The sequence below is a fragment of the Capronia epimyces genome (genome assembly GCF_000585565.1).
Source record: "Capronia epimyces CBS 606.96 chromosome Unknown aczIQ-supercont1.1, whole genome shotgun sequence".
Taxonomy (NCBI): domain Eukaryota; kingdom Fungi; phylum Ascomycota; class Eurotiomycetes; order Chaetothyriales; family Herpotrichiellaceae; genus Capronia; species Capronia epimyces.
Window position 1 is genome coordinate 2,088,042 of NW_006912904.1, and position 16,864 is coordinate 2,104,905.

At 53.7% G+C, this 16,864-nt stretch overlaps 6 protein-coding genes across 6 annotated transcripts; 2 read left to right on the top strand and 4 right to left on the bottom strand.

The window, feature by feature from the left end:
• Positions 1 to 304: 304 nt before the first annotated feature.
• A1O3_00780 (uncharacterized protein) lies at positions 305 to 2,301 on the bottom strand (the record flags this gene model as incomplete). Its single annotated transcript, XM_007730930.1, has 3 exons — positions 305 to 345; positions 430 to 1,723; positions 1,843 to 2,301. 3 exons carry the CDS (start codon positions 2,299 to 2,301, stop codon positions 305 to 307), a joined length of 1,794 nt encoding a protein of 597 aa, XP_007729120.1.
• A 717-nt stretch (positions 2,302 to 3,018) lies between these two features.
• On the top strand, positions 3,019 to 4,305 carry A1O3_00781 (uncharacterized protein; the record flags this gene model as incomplete). Its single annotated transcript, XM_007730931.1, has 6 exons — positions 3,019 to 3,052; positions 3,108 to 3,184; positions 3,254 to 3,462; positions 3,527 to 3,608; positions 3,683 to 3,971; positions 4,043 to 4,305. The coding sequence occupies 6 exons, from the start codon at positions 3,019 to 3,021 to the stop codon at positions 4,303 to 4,305; spliced, it is 954 nt and encodes a 317-aa protein (XP_007729121.1).
• A 407-nt stretch (positions 4,306 to 4,712) lies between these two features.
• Positions 4,713 to 6,647, top strand: A1O3_00782 (uncharacterized protein; the record flags this gene model as incomplete). Its single annotated transcript, XM_007730932.1, has 1 exon — positions 4,713 to 6,647. One exon carries the CDS (start codon positions 4,713 to 4,715, stop codon positions 6,645 to 6,647), a length of 1,935 nt encoding a protein of 644 aa, XP_007729122.1.
• Positions 6,648 to 8,348: 1,701 nt separating this feature from the next.
• Positions 8,349 to 9,775, bottom strand: A1O3_00783 (uncharacterized protein; the record flags this gene model as incomplete). Its single annotated transcript, XM_007730933.1, has 3 exons — positions 8,349 to 9,073; positions 9,169 to 9,606; positions 9,673 to 9,775. The coding sequence occupies 3 exons, from the start codon at positions 9,773 to 9,775 to the stop codon at positions 8,349 to 8,351; spliced, it is 1,266 nt and encodes a 421-aa protein (XP_007729123.1).
• A 1,397-nt stretch (positions 9,776 to 11,172) lies between these two features.
• On the bottom strand, positions 11,173 to 12,210 carry A1O3_00784 (GTP cyclohydrolase I; the record flags this gene model as incomplete). The annotated part of the gene is made up of 1 exon (XM_007730934.1): positions 11,173 to 12,210. The coding sequence occupies one exon, from the start codon at positions 12,208 to 12,210 to the stop codon at positions 11,173 to 11,175; it is 1,038 nt and encodes a 345-aa protein (XP_007729124.1).
• A 721-nt stretch (positions 12,211 to 12,931) lies between these two features.
• Positions 12,932 to 15,261, bottom strand: A1O3_00785 (CMGC/CDK/CRK7 protein kinase; the record flags this gene model as incomplete). The annotated part of the gene is made up of 2 exons (XM_007730935.1): positions 12,932 to 15,005; positions 15,059 to 15,261. The coding sequence occupies 2 exons, from the start codon at positions 15,259 to 15,261 to the stop codon at positions 12,932 to 12,934; spliced, it is 2,277 nt and encodes a 758-aa protein (XP_007729125.1).
• Positions 15,262 to 16,864: the final 1,603 nt, after the last annotated feature.

Below are 16,864 nucleotides of genomic sequence, written 5' to 3' on the forward strand. Positions count from 1 at the left end.
AAGACAGTGATGTCACCGGCACCTGGAGTGCAGCCTTGTGCCAGCATTGAATCTACATGGAATTAAATTCTCAACTCAAGCAATTCTCAACTCAAGATCAGGTCAATCACCAACCCTCTTTAGTTGAGACCCTTCATGTAAATGATACCACAAGTTACCACAGTCGCCATGCCGCTGTATACTTTCAACACGGGACTAAGGTGTCTGATTGACCTGTGAACTATGAACTATGAACTATCCCATCAATTTTGGTCTTGGAAAGGAAGAGGTTCAAGCACAGCCGCAGTGTCCAAGGTCCAGCTTTCTAGAGGCGCAGCGCAGTTTGTGTTAATATTCGCGTCGAGTCTGAATGTGGGCAGATTAGAGCATGAGAGATCTTCTTGTGGCGAGTTAGGTACTGACTTTGACAGAGATTGATAGAGTCCTTACCTTGGTAGACGGGCCAACTGGCCGCTGGATTGCTGAATTGGGGAAATAGGTCTGCCGAGCCATCGGAAAAATGGCTGCACCTGGTGATCTCGCCATCCTCGCCGGGGACTTGGGTTTGGATTCCGAGAACGATGCTCAGTGCCTGAACCGCCTTTTGAGCCTCGTTTGACGCAGTGCTGGAGCGGAGCCAGATCTGATGTGACTTTCTCAAGAGTGATGTGATCTTCTGAAAGGTCTCTTGATCAACAACCTTGTTATTCTCGTTGTATCGTTTGATATAGAAGCACAGAACACTAACAGCCAGCATGAAGTCGTGGTTGATGATTGAAGAATATGTCCAGCGAACCGAGGATAGCCGACCGTCTAGCTCTGTTTCCTCATCAAGCAGATGCTGATGCTCTAGAATCCTCATTGCCGAGTCTAAGCAGACTTCCCTTGCGTGGTGGTATTGGGATTGTGTCATCGAGGCCAACAGATACTTCTTGTACAAGATAATCTGCATTCTGTGGGAAAATATATCGAGGTAGACCCGCTGCAGGATCGCCTGCGGACCTTGTATGATTGACTGCGAGAGCGGTTGCCATCGCAGACTTGCTGGGAGGGAATTTCGAGTGTCTTGAAGTAATTTCTCAACTCTGCTCAGTTCGGCGTAAGGATACGGTCGTGTATCGTGTGCCAGGTCACTAATCACGCCCCCGACCGAGATGGTCCTGTTCTTCGCCAGAAGGAACAGAACGGGAGTGGCTTCTGACTCGGGCCGTGACGGGGGAAGTTCCCGGGTGTTCTCGTCGAAATCCGAGTCCAACAGATTGCGAGGTTCCTCGGTATCACATTGGTGTGGCTTGATCACACGCGGCAAGCCCGCCAGTGCCGAGAAACCAACATCGTACTGGAAAATTGTTGCCCAAACCCTGCGTCGCATTTCTCCTGCAAACGCCGATATTTCAGTAAAGTGCTTGGGGTCTCTATGCAGCCCCATACGCAAGGATATTGGTATGAGCATGCCGAGCAAGATCCAGATCTCGAACTCTGCATCCTGGCGCAGATAATGTTCTATCATATAGTGTTGTATCAGACTCTCCAGGACATAAGGACCTCCTTTGGAGTATTTGCCCATCATCAGGCACTGGACAATTCTCTCTCGGAACGTGTCAACAGAAAGCGTCGACATGCCGGGAGTGCTGTCCATGGCTGCCGGGGCGTGTTGATGAAGCTCCCCGAGACACATAACAGTGAACAAAAGGCCAACCCACATGATCGGTGCGGCGGACGGATCCTTCCAGAATTGGTCATACTGGAAAGCAGTGTCAGTCATGGCACCAAGAACGCTTGTGAGAGCAGCAACGCACTTGACGAAGAAACTGGCCGCTATGGAGAACTCCTAGGAACTTCGTCAGCAACAGTCCACGAAACCTCTCGTTGCGATGTAGTAGACTCACCAGGTGAGATATCCAAGGCGAAGTACCTGGACACTAGCCTGTCTGCCGCCCGCCGGGGTGGAATGCTAGCGAGTATCTCGGCTTTTGTGGCCCACTGATAGCCATAGCCATATAACAGTTGTGGCCAACTGGAGTGGCCGGGATCAGGAGGAGTGAAATCTGTCGGCATGTGGCAAAGTTCCTCCTCCCGTTCAAAATGCTCCTTTAGCTCGGTGATCGAGTCGAGAACTGCAGCCCAATGGGGGCTGCCGACATAGTTCGCCGTGCCCAAGCGATCAAATTTCATACAGCCCCCGTCCAGTGGCACCGATGAGCCAGCCGTGTGGGCTTGGATATCCATGGCGGGGACGGAGGATGTGCTCGAAGTCGGAGATTCGGATATTGGGATGTTGTCGGACGTTGCCGGGGCTGGGGGCGCCGTGTGCTGCTGCATGAGGCTGATGACAAGACTTTCCAGCTGATGGATTCGTTCGTGGACAGTCCCTGTTGACCGTGGAAGGGTGTGTTCCAGGGCATCGGTGCCGTACACACAGAACCGAGCCAGCCCTCTCCTGGAACATGTGGTGCATGGGCACTGGCGGTCACATCGCACCCTGCAGAGTTGGCAGTCAGTCGACCGGCAGGAAGTTGCATGCACTCCCAGTGCCAGTTGTAGTCCAATGCTCACTTTCTCTTTCTACACAGATTACAGGAGAGCTGAGGTTTGTCACGCCGCAGACTGGAGTGAGAGCGTGTCCGAGCAGGGGTGCCAGGCTCTGGTCCCGAAGTCGTCGGCGACGAGACGTGGGGCGCATCTGGACGAGTTGGACTTGTGGCCATATTGAGAGCAGCTGCGGTCGGTAGAGAGCTCCCAGGCTGTTGAGCTGCTGGTACCACAGGAACAATAGGAATGGAACAACAGCCACACTTCTTGTAGCAGATGTAAGGGTCTGTCTCTTTCCTGCTCGGTGGTCCGAGATTTTCGGAGGATGAGATAGTGGGAGGAACTCGCCTGCGTTAGCGTTGCCATCAAATCTACCCGCTGGCCTCGTCTTCAGCAGCCACAAACCAGAGGGGTACGTATAAAGGTCAACACAGTCTTGATCTTGAGGCAGCATGGCTCCCCTAACTTGGATCAACTTCATGTTACACAAATCTTAGCCAAACCACAATGGTCAAGATCGCAGTGGCCGGTGGCTCAGGACGTGCGGTAATCCAGATTCCCACGCATTGACAGATCCCCCTGACCGTTGCCTACAGAAGTTGCCCGGGAAGTCATCGATGCGTTGGTGGCGGCGAAGAAGCATGAGATAATCATCCTGAGCAGGAATGTTACGGTGGGTGGCCTCCGAGACTTTATCTTCTCTCATCAGCTACAGTACTTGGTTGCTAACGGATCCCGACAGCCTCCCATTGGGAACAACATCCCTGGAGTCACCTCGCGGGCAGTGAACTATGACGACCAGACCGGGCTGGTGGAGGCCCTGCAGGGGATACACACCGTCTTATCGTTCATTCAGCTCCTTTCCGATCCAGAAAACCGGTCTCAGAAGAATCTGATTGATGCTGCCATCGTCGCCGGCGTGAAACGGTTCGCCCCCAGCGAATGGGGGAGGTCAGTCGACCCGTGATCTGGATGCTGATAGATGGTGCAAGGGGAGCATCTAACAATCTCACAGCGCAGAGACTACGGACATGCCTTGGTGGGCCGGCAAGGCGCAGGTTCGAGAGTACCTGAAGAAGGTGAACGAGAACGGGAGGGTCAGGATCCCCGTCACCTTCTTACACCATTGACCCTCGACCCTGGTCCTCGTTCTGATCCAGCTGCTGTCCAGGTTCTCGACTATACTCTGTTCCAACCCGGTCTTTTCTTGGACTATTTGGCAACTCCGTACCGAACCGCCAAACACGTGGCTCCGCTGAACACCATGTTTGACTTCGAGAACCGGCGCGCGATTGTGGTCGATGGCCACGACTTTGTCATGACTTTCACCACGGTCCGAGATCTTGCTGCGGTGGTTGCCGAAGCAATTGATTACGAGGGCGAGTGGCCCGTCATTGGTGGCATCGCAGGCAACAGAGTCACGGTCTCTCAGATCCTCAAGATCGGGGAGAAAGTTCGAGGTACGGCTTGACAGAGGCTATGGGCCCCGAACAAAGGAACGGCGGGTTGCTTTGCTGACAGGAGATCCTAGGTCGTCCGTTTGCCATCGAGACGGTGAAACTCGAAGATCTTGAAGCCGGACATCTCGACACATCATGGACGCTTGAGGCGCGCCACGCGAGCGTTCCCGACGACCAAGCTGCAAGTCTATTGAACGCGGTTCTCATCGGCACTCTGCTGAGCGGGGCAAAGGGGGCGTGGGCTGTGTCGAATGAGTTCAATCGCATCCTGCAAGATTACAAATTCACTCGGATGGAGGACTTTCTGGCCAAGGTCTGGGAGGATAAGCCGTAGTAGCGGGATATGGTCGGTGTCCCAAGCAGTGACCCGAGCTGGCCTTCATCTATTATTACTACGTGTACCCACAGGCGCAATACTACCGAGTATCTAGAATCAGTAGGCTAGGTGTGTACTAACGAAACCCTGTCGACGACATTCCACTGGCCTGTCTCAATCGCACCCCCGTGGACGAGGCTGACGCGAGGCTGGCACCTCCTAAACAGGCACTAAAGCGGCATCAGTCTCGTCTCAAAAGGGATGAACCACCTTCCTATCCCTTCTTGGCGCGTTTGCAGGTTTTGCACCTAGAATTCAGTTTTATGCTTGACATAGCGAAATCAAATCCAGAAATACACACCATTCCCGGCGGTGCATGATGTAGGCTTAGCTCACTGTTTCTGTTTCCTGGCTTCGACTTCATCATGTCTGCTGGCCCCCAGAGGCAGAAGCGGCCCCAAGGTCGTGCCCTCCCGCTACTTCCAGAGTGGTCGTCAGAAGACGAATATGTCCACTCGCTTCTAACATTCGCAACCTGTTCGGACTTGTTTCGAAACCTCTGCGGAGGAGTGCACATTCTGGACTTCCTCACACGAGAGCCCGACTTGTACAGTACAGTTCTTCCCCAAGAGTGGCGGGACTGGTTCGACCTGGTTTCGGTGGATCATGTCCTCGATCTGCTTCTTCGCCAGGACATCACAGCAGCAGCAGCAGCGGACCAAACCCGACCGGTGAGCCATAGTGAGGCGGGGGCCAACTCTTTTGACCCGAGACCTCTACCTCCACCTCCGGACAGCCTGTTAGACTATGTTCGGAGCGTACGCAAGCATTGTCTGCAACGACAATTCACTCCCGTTTCAGATAACGTGCCCGACATGCCTAAACATGTCTCGGTCGGTATGAAAGTCAAAAAGGCCCACGAGGTGACCAATTTTGCCGCCTATGTGGACGAACTCTCGGCAGATGTGTCGGCTCGGTTTCAACAGCCTGTCTCAATCGTGGACTTTGGATCCGGACAGAACTACCTAGGCCGAACACTGGCTTCACCGCCATACAACAAACATGTGATTGCCATTGAACGGAGGCACCACAACATCGCTGGCGCCAGAAACATGGATGTCCACGCCAAGCTGGCGAAGAAGGAGAAGATCATGCGCAACAAGAAAGAATGGAAGCGGCTGCTGGCTCGGGAGAATGGAGGAATGCCCACTCCACCACCGGAGGAAGAGGAAATGGAAATGGAAACGGAGGCCGGGTCATTTTCTGTTTCAGATGCCGGTCTAGTACGCTCCGACTTTGGCGAGGGAGAGTTTGACCCGAATCGAGGTTCCATGACCTATATCGAGCATGACATCCAGGACGGTCGACTCGAACACATACTGTACCCGACACAGTCTGAAGAATGCAAGCACGATGGCTTTGCAGACTATGCGTCCGCCGACACAACCCCCAATCCCGATCCCGATCCCGATCCATCGGTAAGCAACGGCAACGGCAACGGCAACGAACGAGCCAAAGCCATGGTGGTGTCTCTCCATTCGTGCGGAAACCTCTCACACCACGGAATCCGATCTTTGGTGGTCAATCCGTCGGTGTGCGCCGTGGCCATGATCGGCTGCTGCTACAACCTTCTCACCGAGCGGTTGGGACCGGCGACGTACAAGCTTCCTCACCTCCGACCGAACCATCCGCGTCTGGAAGCCACCGGGTCGACATACGACCCGCACGGCTTCCCCATGTCTCGGACCCTCGAAGAGTTTGAGCACGAGTCGGACACGGGCGTGAAACTCAACATCACGGCGCGCATGATGGCCGTGCAGGCCCCCTACAACTGGGGCGCCGACGACAGCGAAGCCTTCTTCCGCCGCCATTTCTACCGCGCCCTGTTACAGCGCATCCTCCTGGATATGGGCGTGGTCAAGCAGTGCCCTGACCCAGGCGGCCTCGGTCTTGCCGGCGGGAGTATCACGGGGAAAGATGCCAATGGAACGCCACTGATCGTTGGTTCGCTTCGCAAATCTTGCTTCGCCAATTTCCGCGCCTACTGCCACGGCGCCTTGGCCAAACTCAGGGACGACCCTGTCGACGGACCATTGATTACAGACCTCACGAAGGGGCTGACGGATGATGTGATAGACGATTACGAAGCTCGATGGGGTTATGCCAGGAAAAATCTCGCTGTCATCTGGAGCTTGATGGCTTTCAGTGCCGGCGTCGTCGAGAGCATCATTGTCACGGACCGCTGGCTTTTCCTGCGCGAGCAGCCCTGCGTCCAGGATTGCTGGGTCGATATCGTCTTTGACTACAAGCACAGCCCTAGGAACTTTGTCGTGGTCGGCATCAAGAAGGAGGGGAGTTGAATCAGGGTGTGAGTGAGACTGCTCTCGACAATATTCCAATGCAGCTGATTGCTCTCGACAATATTCGTGGCGCAGCTGATTGCTCTCGACACTATTCGTAGCGCAGCTGATGCTCTCGCGCCACACTTCAACCTCAGCGCAGTCTGACGCCCATAGAGCCAAACAACAAAAACATTTGTCCTGCAACGTTTGACCATCGTTCTCAATCAAGTGAACAAAGCCGCGTGGTCAAGCCCTGCGACCTGGGACCTGAGACCTGAGAGCCCGGCTTCAACAACAGATCCGACCCGTCTCTGGGAGTCTGGCAACGGGCCATACGTGGTGTGGTGGCTGGACTGCGTGATTCCCGACAATCTGTTTCCAAGAAGGTGCTTCAAGCCTCTAGAGTAAGTAGCCTTGAGGGTGTCTAGTATGACTCAGGTCTTCATTGACGTACAGTATGTGTATGTGGTGTGGCGACCATGTATACATTGAAGGGAAGGGAAGGGATGCGAAGTGGAGGCAGACGAGGAGCCTTCAGCCATCTTGAAGCAGGAACCGCGAGGAAGCAGGAGTCAGGAGTCAGGAGTCAGGATAAGTAGGACGTAGCGTATGTACGGAAACATACAGAGTGCATCGCTAAGACGGATGCTGTGGCATAGCGAAAAAGGGACCGGGGAATTCATGGTTGATGAAATAAATATCACTATCACTGTCGAAGAGCGTCTGTACTGCGTACTACTGTATACGTATACTATACTATACTGTGGATTTCAAGCACGATACCGTATCTCTTGCCCTGTCTTACGTCCAATGTCCATACTGTATCTGTATCTGTATGCCAAAATGAAAAGGACAAGGACAAGGACGTCTCAGGTCCTTCTTCAAAATGTTTTGTTTTGTTTCATATCGGCCTCTATGATGTACCGCTGCCGCTCCACACGACCTTTTGCGTCACCGCTCATCGCCCGGTCGGTCCTATCTATCTGAATTCATGGCCACGTCCACTGTCCACTGTCCACTGGCCACTGGCCACTGGCTCCTGAGATGCTTGTGGCTCCTGAGATGCTTGTGGCTCCTGAGATGCTTGTGGCTCCTGAGATGCTTGTGGCTCCTGAGATGCTTGCTTTGCTCCTGCTCCAGGATTGCTCTGGGCAGGTCACGACAACCACCCAAAAAACCACATGACCCCAAGGCTAGGCTTGAGAAATTCAAACCGACAAAAACTTTTTCCAGGAACCCCTGGCGGGGGTCCTGGGAAGTGAAACCTAGATTCCTAGGTTTTTTACGGTCTCAGCAACCTCGAGGCGGTTGACAGCAGAAGATAATAAAGGCAGGTCAGGAGGTCAGGTATCGCATGAGGATTGAACTCGATCGTTCTCGCCCAGTGAATTAGGGAGTCCAGCGTTGCGTTGTGTTATAGTGTAATAGAGGCGTCCCTATCAAACAGGTCCGCCGCTACTACTGAGCCAAAGGCCCTACACTTCACTAGTGACTAGACTCCCCTGTTCACATGGGGGTCTTTGCGTTGAGGAATAATGTCGGACGTTCAAAATATATGCTAATGATTGTTTTTGGGGAGAAACCCAGCCTGGTTGTTGAGATCCGGGAAGCCTCCTGCTCTTGACTGCTCTACTTGCTTCTAGAGGAACGGAGGTTTAGCTAGATCCAGAGCCATAGCTACAGATTGCTCTGGGAACGGAGGTATGCCACAGCTACATGCTACAGCTTGTTGTTTGTGCCCGTGCTGTTGTTCGTGGCCAAGGGCGTCACACCCTCGAGGAAGCCACCCCTCACCACGGCGGTGATAAGCTGATTGGCAATGGCGGTGGGAGGAGGCAATCTCAAGCCCCCTTCCTTGTACCCTTCCGGGGCGGCGTCGCCCAGTCCGCTCGTGCCGTGCTGCAGGGCCTCCTGGACCTCTTCCAAAGTGAACCATTTGGCGATCTCGAGTTCGGGATCGTATTCTAGCCGAATCACCTCGTCTTCGGGGCTTGCAACCTGCGCAATCGCCCCGATCATCAGGTTGGCCGGGTACGGCCACGGCTGGGTCGAGTGGATGAGCACGCGGGACAAGACGACGCCGCTCTCTTCCCACACCTCGCGTCGCACCGCGTCTTCTACGCTCTCGGCCGGTTCGATAAACCCAGCCAGCGTCGAGAACCAATACGGAGGCCATCGCTTTTGCCGGCCCAGGAGGAGTCGCTTGCTGTCGTGACTGAGAACGGCCACGATGACGGTAGGGTCGGTTCGGGGGAAAGACAGGTTCGAGATGGTCGTGCGAGTCGAACATGCCTCTCGTTCGCTAGGTGTCTCGGCTTTGTCCGTGGGCGGGCACACTCGTTTGCCTCCCGCATGCACCGCGAGTGTTTTATGCCCACATGTCCCGCAATACGTGTTGCGGTAGTTCCAGTCCAGATAATGGCGCCCTTGACCGTACTCAGCAGCTAAGGTAAACAAAGGAATTAGCCCCCCAAACTCATCCAAAACTAGGGCGTCCTCCTTTGAGACGGGGCGGTCTCTCCCAAAATCCAAAACTCACCGACGTCGGCGGGAAAGTTCATGGCTCTCATGCCCTCGCTGAACTTCAGCCCCGAGTTCACGAACTTGTCAGCCAGTTCATTGGCTTCTTTCTCAAACGTCTTTTTGGGCGTGATGTCGACGGCAAAGTGCGGAGCGCCGACGAAATTCTTGAATGAAAACCCATCCGTGATCTTCTCATCCACGCCCAAGAACACCACGGTTGGGATGTCTATCGAGGAGTCAAACTCGGCGATCTGCTCTTTCTCGGGCTTCTCAAACGGGTTCTGCGGTAGCAGAGCCTTGATCTCGTCGTACGTCGCATAGTATATCTCCGACGGCGACTTGACCACCGGCGACAGGGCCTTGAAGAGAATGAATTTGGTCGAAGGATGGGCAAATGCTCCGGCGAGGAAGGTGTAGTCTTCGCGAAGGAACGACAATCTGTTCAATGGCGAGCCTGCAACTTGTTAGCACTGCTTCTAGGGCTGGGGCTGGGGCTGGAGCTGGAGCGAGCATTGCTTACCTCCGAAATAATTCGTGACTTCTCTACCAAACTTGCGCGCGAGCGCCGAGTCGCGATCAAGATGCGCAGGCTGCGGCAAATCTGGGTGAGCTGAAGCCGCCATGATGTTGGTGTTGGTGTTCGGCGGCGTGAAAATCGAGGGATGGATGACGCCCGGTGCAATTTTTGAATGCACAAATCTATGCTTAAGCGGATGCTGATGCCGATGCCGATGCAGACGAAGGAACGGAGGTCGTCGACAGGCAGGTCTGAACATGCAAAAGGAGGGACGAACAATTGGGGAGGTGAACAGAAACGATGATGGTGGTGGGCAATTGTAAGTACGTATTATGTACGGAGTAGTAGTATGTATTACTCAGCAGCTATGCATGCAGCTGGCAGTCTCCAGTGTCAGTGTCAGTCTCACTCTCAGGCCCGAATTGGAGCCCCGACTGCCTATATCTATTACTACCTATAGGTATCTAGTTAGGCCGTGGTGAAATCGAACACGACCCCGAGATGCCCCTCGACAATGGAGATAACGCGCTGCTGACAATTATAATTATTGCTTGCCTCGGGCTTCGGCATTGGATTCGGCGGTGAGGAATGGAGGGGAACCGACCGGCCACCCCACACACGTGACCCTCCACGCTGAACACGTGACTTCCACCCTCGACCATTGTGCCCAATGGGATTACTCCGTACCCTTATACCCATTTACAGAGTCCTCCGACCTAGATAGAGCATTGCAAGAGGCGCTCGAGGATTTGTCAGGCGTGAGCTGTTCATGCTAGTTGCGACACCACGGTGGAAGAATCTCAAGACACTGGCACGTGCACATTAGATTGTGCTAAGACCCGGGACGCGCGAGTACGGAGTATAGGAAATAGGAAACCGGAAACACGAACACTATATGTCCAGTACTATCACTATATTCATCGCAGAAAAGCGTCTCTACTGCCACCACATGTTGCCTCCTATGTCTACCAAGTTCCAAGTGGACGGGCGCGATCGAACGACACCCGATCCCGCTCTGCAGTTGGCAAGCCTTTCGGCTGAGATATGCTGACTGACACTTCAGCAACCAGTACGTAAGGTTGTGCCTCAGAAGCAGCCGTCGGACTCGTCAATATTCCAAGGGAGCACCCGAAGTCACCAAAGAGCTCGGCGAGCAAGATAAAGACGTCCAGACATCGGACCGGAGGGCTTCATGCTTGGCCGACGGACGCAGCAGCAAGAGGCTCGGTTGACGGCGAGCGATGTCGGCGGCTCCCCGGTGTGCCATGTGTTGATGCATGACGGATGACAGAGTGGTTGAAGAACCAAGGTAGTAGCTGCCGAGACTGAACTGTCCAGAACATAAAAGCAAAGCGGCCAGGTACCCAAAATGATCTTCTCCCAAGTACTGTGGATCTGTGGAAGAACGAAGCCGCCGTTGAAGGACCCCGTTTTATGTTGTTGAAACTACAGACACCTATTTTCAGATCTGTGCGGTCGATAACAGGCGCTGAGTGTATCACATCACTTCCGATTCAATAGACTCAGAAACTCCTCCCTTGTTTTGGCACTGCTCCTCATGGCCCCGAGCATGCAGCTTGTGGTTGTGCTGCTCGCGGTCTTTTGAACTCCTCTCATGACCATGCAGAGGTGACTGCTCTCCATGACAACCGCGACGCCTTGGGGCTTGAGCACCTCCGCAATCGCCAGTGCCACCTGCTTGGTCAATCTCTCTTGGACTTGGAGTCTTCGAGAAAACATCTCCGCAAGTCTGGCAAGTTTACTGAGGCCGAGCACTCTGCGATTAGGAATGTAGCCGATATGCATTTTTCCAATGAACGGGACCATATGATGTTCACAGAGGCTGAAAACTTCGATGTCTTTGACAATGACCAACTCGTCGTGGTCTTCATGAAAGACTGCGCCGTTGACCAGGTCCCGAACGTTCTCCTCGTAGCCTTTCGTAAAGTACATCAGGGCTTTGGCATAACGCTCCGGGGTCCCACGCAAACCTTCTCGGTCGGGATCTTCGCCGATGCATTCGAAAATGGTCTTTACGGCCCCGGAGAGCTTGTCCAACCGTGCCTGCGCCTCTTCTGGTGTCTGTTCACGTCGCTCGCGTGTGCCGATACACGGCCAACTCAGTCCGTCAAAGTCGATGGGAGGGTTCAGGGTATAGGGACTTGCAGGACGGGAGATGCTGGCTGGAGGAGTCATAGGAGCTTCGTCGCGAACGTCTCGTGCGGGCTCTCGCAGACGCACGGGTCGTTTCAACTCCAGGTTGGATAGATCATCTGTCAAACCTTCCCAAGATGTATTCTGGTATGTATTTGCGGAGATCTGACTGTCCCCTCCGAGATCTATTGCTTTTCTCGGCTCATAACTGCTCTGGATGGAGGAGGCAAGGTTTTCCCGTTCTTGCGCCCGCGTCCTCGTCGCGGGATTGTGCAGCGGAGAACTTCCGTTTAATAAATAGGGCGGGATAGCAGAGCGAGGTTTGGGATTGAGAGGAGGAGAGACCTTCTGGTCGGAAGAAGGGACTTTCGGCGGATTCTGACTCATGCTGAACGGCTGTCTAGTATCGTTCCAAAGCCATAGTGTTTCGGGGTTGTAGCTTGGTATAGGAGAGACCTGGGCGACACAGGAACCCTGTAGCCCAGAGTGCCAATATCGGATGTTATACTTGGAGTGGAATTGGTTGGCGAGTGATGGATCGGCTGTTTGTAGACTTTTTCTGCAGTTACCGAAACAGCATCTCGGGAGGTTCTGACCCTTGCAGTCGATTCATGCAAAATGACGAACTGGGGCCTCTAAAGGCCCAGCCCCGTTTGTCGCATCTGGATTCGGCTAACCTTCCAGTCTGATTGGACGACAGCTACATAGGTACCTTAGGCACCAATTAGGCACCTATTGGGTAATCTGAGATACGAAGTACGAAGTACGGCGCATAATTACCGAGACAACTGCAATTGTCCTCCGTACATCCCCCACCACATATTAGGTATGTCCTCGATACATGGCACCGCGAAGGAAGGGGAACATTAAACCTGATGCTTGATTGTCGCACTCTCAGTCCAGTACGGAGAATTGATAACTTGAAGATATCACCAACACCAAATTGTTTCTGCTTCAGCCGTAGCCCGTCCTGGCCTATCATCAGGCATATGCGACAACGGGCTTTCCCAGAATAACCGCCCCGAATGCACAATCACAATACTCCTTTCGATATTGCCCTTGCTATACACGGACAACAGTCCATCTCGGCTGTCTAGCACTGCTCAGCTCACGACATGCTCATCCGTGCGCTGCCCTCGCCCTCCGAATCCTCATCGTCGTCCGCTTTGGACTCCTCGGCTGGCGGCGGGACCGAATGACTCGCGGGACCACTGCCAACATTAGAAGGCGGAGGCATGTCTCTTCCGGAGGCAGATGCATCATCCAGCTTTACTTTCTTGTCATCGTTCCCCGGTTCGGGAAGTCCCGCTTCTCGGGCCTTTCTCTTCTCCCTTTCCCGCATGTACTCTTCTTTCTTCCTCTCCTTTTCGCGGCGGTCATTCTCTTTCCTGTGTGCTTTGCTCTCAAACTCGTGCCAATCGCCCTCGACGTGTGCAAGCTCCACCGCCTGAAGTGGCTGCGGCTCTTCTTTGGTGAAGTAATCATGCCTCAGCACCTGATCCGCAGTTGGCCGTTTTCTAGGGTCGTACTTGAACATCCACTGGACCAGTTCAAGGCCGGCGGCGGTAAAGACGTCTTTGAACATGGCTTCAAAAACTCTCTTGCGTCTGTCGACGGGTTGCACGAGTTCGAACCAGGGCAGATCGGTAATCGAAGGCCAATCCGCTCGCGTTGGTGTGCCGAGGACATTGTAGACTTTGTCAATCTGGCTGAGCTCGCCCCCTTCTCCAGGAAAGACGGCTTTCTTGGTGAACATCTCCACAAAGACGCAGGCGGCCGACCAAATGTCAACTTCAGGACCGTATTGGGTCTCACCTAAAAGAAGCTCAGGTGGACGGTACCAAATGGTGATTACACGATTGGTATAATCCAACTGTCGGGACTTGGTGTAAAAGCGGGCTAAACCAAAATCGGCGTATTTGAGCTGACCAGTATTCGAGATCAAAATATTTGCCGCTTTGATGTCCCGATGGAGGACGCCGCGACGGTGGAGGTAATCCAATCCGTCAAACATCTGTTTCGCCAAGTCCTTCTTGTGCGCGGGTGTGAGCTTGAAAGTTGGATGATTGATGAGACCCGTCAAATCGTGCGACAGATACTCAAAAACCATGAAGCATTCATTCTTCTCCACCATGACTTCTTGCAGCGCCACAACATGTTTATGGCGGAGATGTTGCAGCAGCCTGATTTCACGCACAGCGGTTATGGGAAATCCGTCTCTTTCCCCTTCCATCCTGATCTTCTTCAGTGCAACCTTGTCTTTTGTGTATATGTGGATGGCCTTGAACACCTTTCCGTATGTACCTGCACCAACAACCGACTCATTTCCCGGCTTTCGGAAATAGATGGATTCGGAGTCGACGAACTCGGGAGGTAACGTGGGCCGTGATTTGATTTCCTTCTTGAATTTCTTTGAAGGAGGAGAACGTGATCGATCTGCCCTCCGCTCGTTCGGATTATGCTGCCGTTCATTAGGGAATCTTCGGTCATGGTGTTGTGGTATTTTATTGGAAGGGCGACCTCCAGGCCAATCGTCTCGTCGTTCGAAATGCCTGTTCTTGACGTGCGAGGAAGGTCGATTCTCTGGAGGTTGGAATGGTCCTTTGGACCTGGCGGAAAAGTCTGAAGCAGCCCTTGCGGGTGCCTGAGGTGGCACTTTGGATTTGAAGGCAAAGCTGAATTTTGAACCAGCAGCCCCTGCCCGGTCATTATTCTGTGGATCCTCGTGCCCAGCAAGCCTGCTGTCTCTTTCATCTTCCGCTTGCAACTCTTTTGACGGTCTGAATGGATTCTCTTCATCAGCCGGAGCTTCTCGACCGTCCTGTGATGTGGCGTGAGAAGGACTTGGAGATACTTGGGAGGCGTTGCTATGGCCGCTGTGAAAGTTTTGGTTTTGTGGCCCTTTGGGTATTGAACCTGGTGCCGTCCATTGCAGATTATTGAAATGTCCCCCTCTGCCTCGGTGACGTGGACCACTGAATCTTTGATCCGGGTGTCCTCGCTGCGAATAATGTCCACCGCGATGTGAGCCATGCCCACCCCGATACGGCGGTTGCTGATATCCCTGTTGATTGCCTCCGTGATATTGCTGTGGGTTCTGGTAGTATGGATTCGGATTGTTTAGGCCAGCTGGACCAGAATAGCTGTTTTGCCGGTAAGGGGGAGAGGAGTTTTGCATCTGACTATAGACGTGTTAGATTTGAAACAATAAAAGAGGTAACATGCATAGACCTACCCATATTGTCCCTGGCCTCCACCCCAGCCACCTCTCTGATTGTGGTATGGTGAATTGGCTTGCGGTGAGCCATGGTAAGAGCTGTTTGGAGTGGATGAATATGGGGGTGAGCCACCAAATTGTGGCTGCCTGGCATCGACAAAAGGTCTTTGTTGCCCTCTATGCATTCCATAGTTCCCACGCATCGGATACTGACCATCCATGAGGCGATTGTCAATATCCTCTGTCACAGACGGCGTTTTTGAGCCGGGGTAGCCTTCCTTGGCAGGAGCTTCACCCTTGCCAAGTGCAGGACGCTCAGGTGGCGGAATAGACTTTGATGACGGATCTCGGGTATCGAGCGACGGATGTTTTGGGACGTTACGGCGTGATGAAGATGACTTTGGCGACGTTAGAGGTGACCTCGATCTTCTATCGCGTCTACTAGAAGGAGTTTGCCCTCTGAAGCCGACAGGTGCGTTAGTTTCGCGATCTTGACCTCGAGACCTCGAGTCGGGTTGAGACCTGTAGGATGGGGATTCTCTGTATGGAGAACGGGATCTGGAAATGTGCGATAGCTTGTCGAGAGTATCAGGATGGTCTCGGCCGCGACCAGGTCTCAGATTCTCCGAGCCAAAATCGACACTTCCTGCGGGTGACGGGCTCCGAGTACGCCGCCGCTTTGGAAATCTTGTGGGCGAGAAGTCTCGAGGTCGGGCAGGTCGATCTTCAGATGGTCTTTCGGGCGGTATATGTGGATGTGTCGGTTTTGGGGAACGAGGCGGCGAAAATGATGATTTTCTACCATACAATTTCCTCTGGTCTCGAGGCGGATGCCACTTCTTCTGGGGCCGACGTTGACTCCGTGGAGGTGGGCCTCTCTCGCCGCGAGGCTCAGGGTGCTCTCGTCGATGTGTAGGAGCGGGCGAATGAAGCCGTGGCTGTCCTCTGTCCCGGTCTCTCTCCCGCGAACGATGTGGATGTCTCTCGCGCGGGTCGTCTTCAGCTCGCCAACGACTCTTCATTGATGGACTCTGCCGAGACCGCGCCATGTAACCCGGGGAGGCATTTGCGACAGAGTGAAAGGGTGTAGAGGCGTGTACGGTAGAGGGAGAGCTTGGTAGAGGGTGAGGGGGTTGAGCGATTCCTGCGCAGTCTGGCACAGTCAGTGAGTGAGTTGCAGGTCTCTGTTGCATGGGTCGTGAGGCGGCTTGGCACAGTGCCGTGATTTGCAACTGAGACCGTGGCCGAAAATCGAGCCCTTGGACTCACCTGTTCTGGCCTCCCCTTCAGGCTGTTTGTCCCCCTTGGTCTTCCTAGTCCTGTACTTGGTGCCTCTTCTTTTGGCCATCGTTCCAGCTGGAGATTCATCCAGCTTTGACTGATGGCAAAAGCTTACCGCTCGATCTACACGTCCGGTGGTTGTTGTGGCTGTTGTGAGACCTCGGCTGTAGAGTTGGTCTCAAGAAGTCGTGATGCCGCTTTGTTGGCGGCGAATGCAAAGAGTTAATAAGGTCGGTGTGTCGCACTGCTCCGGCGAGACAACAGCAGAGACGCGACAGTCTATCTACGTGGCAGGCAAAAAGCCTTGGTCACCATCCCGCAGCTCACTGCTGAGCCTTATCGGTAATAGTATCCCATGACCTTCTTAGGCCCATCCCAATGAATGTCACTGCACATAATCTTCCCACTGCTTCACTGCACACCGATTCAAGTTATTTGCCCTTGTGGACCAGATGTTGCCATGGCAAGATGCGAGATCTGTTCACCTGGCAAGAAAAGTATCGAGCTGGACGTTAGTCAGCATGCAACAAAGGCCACATCAAT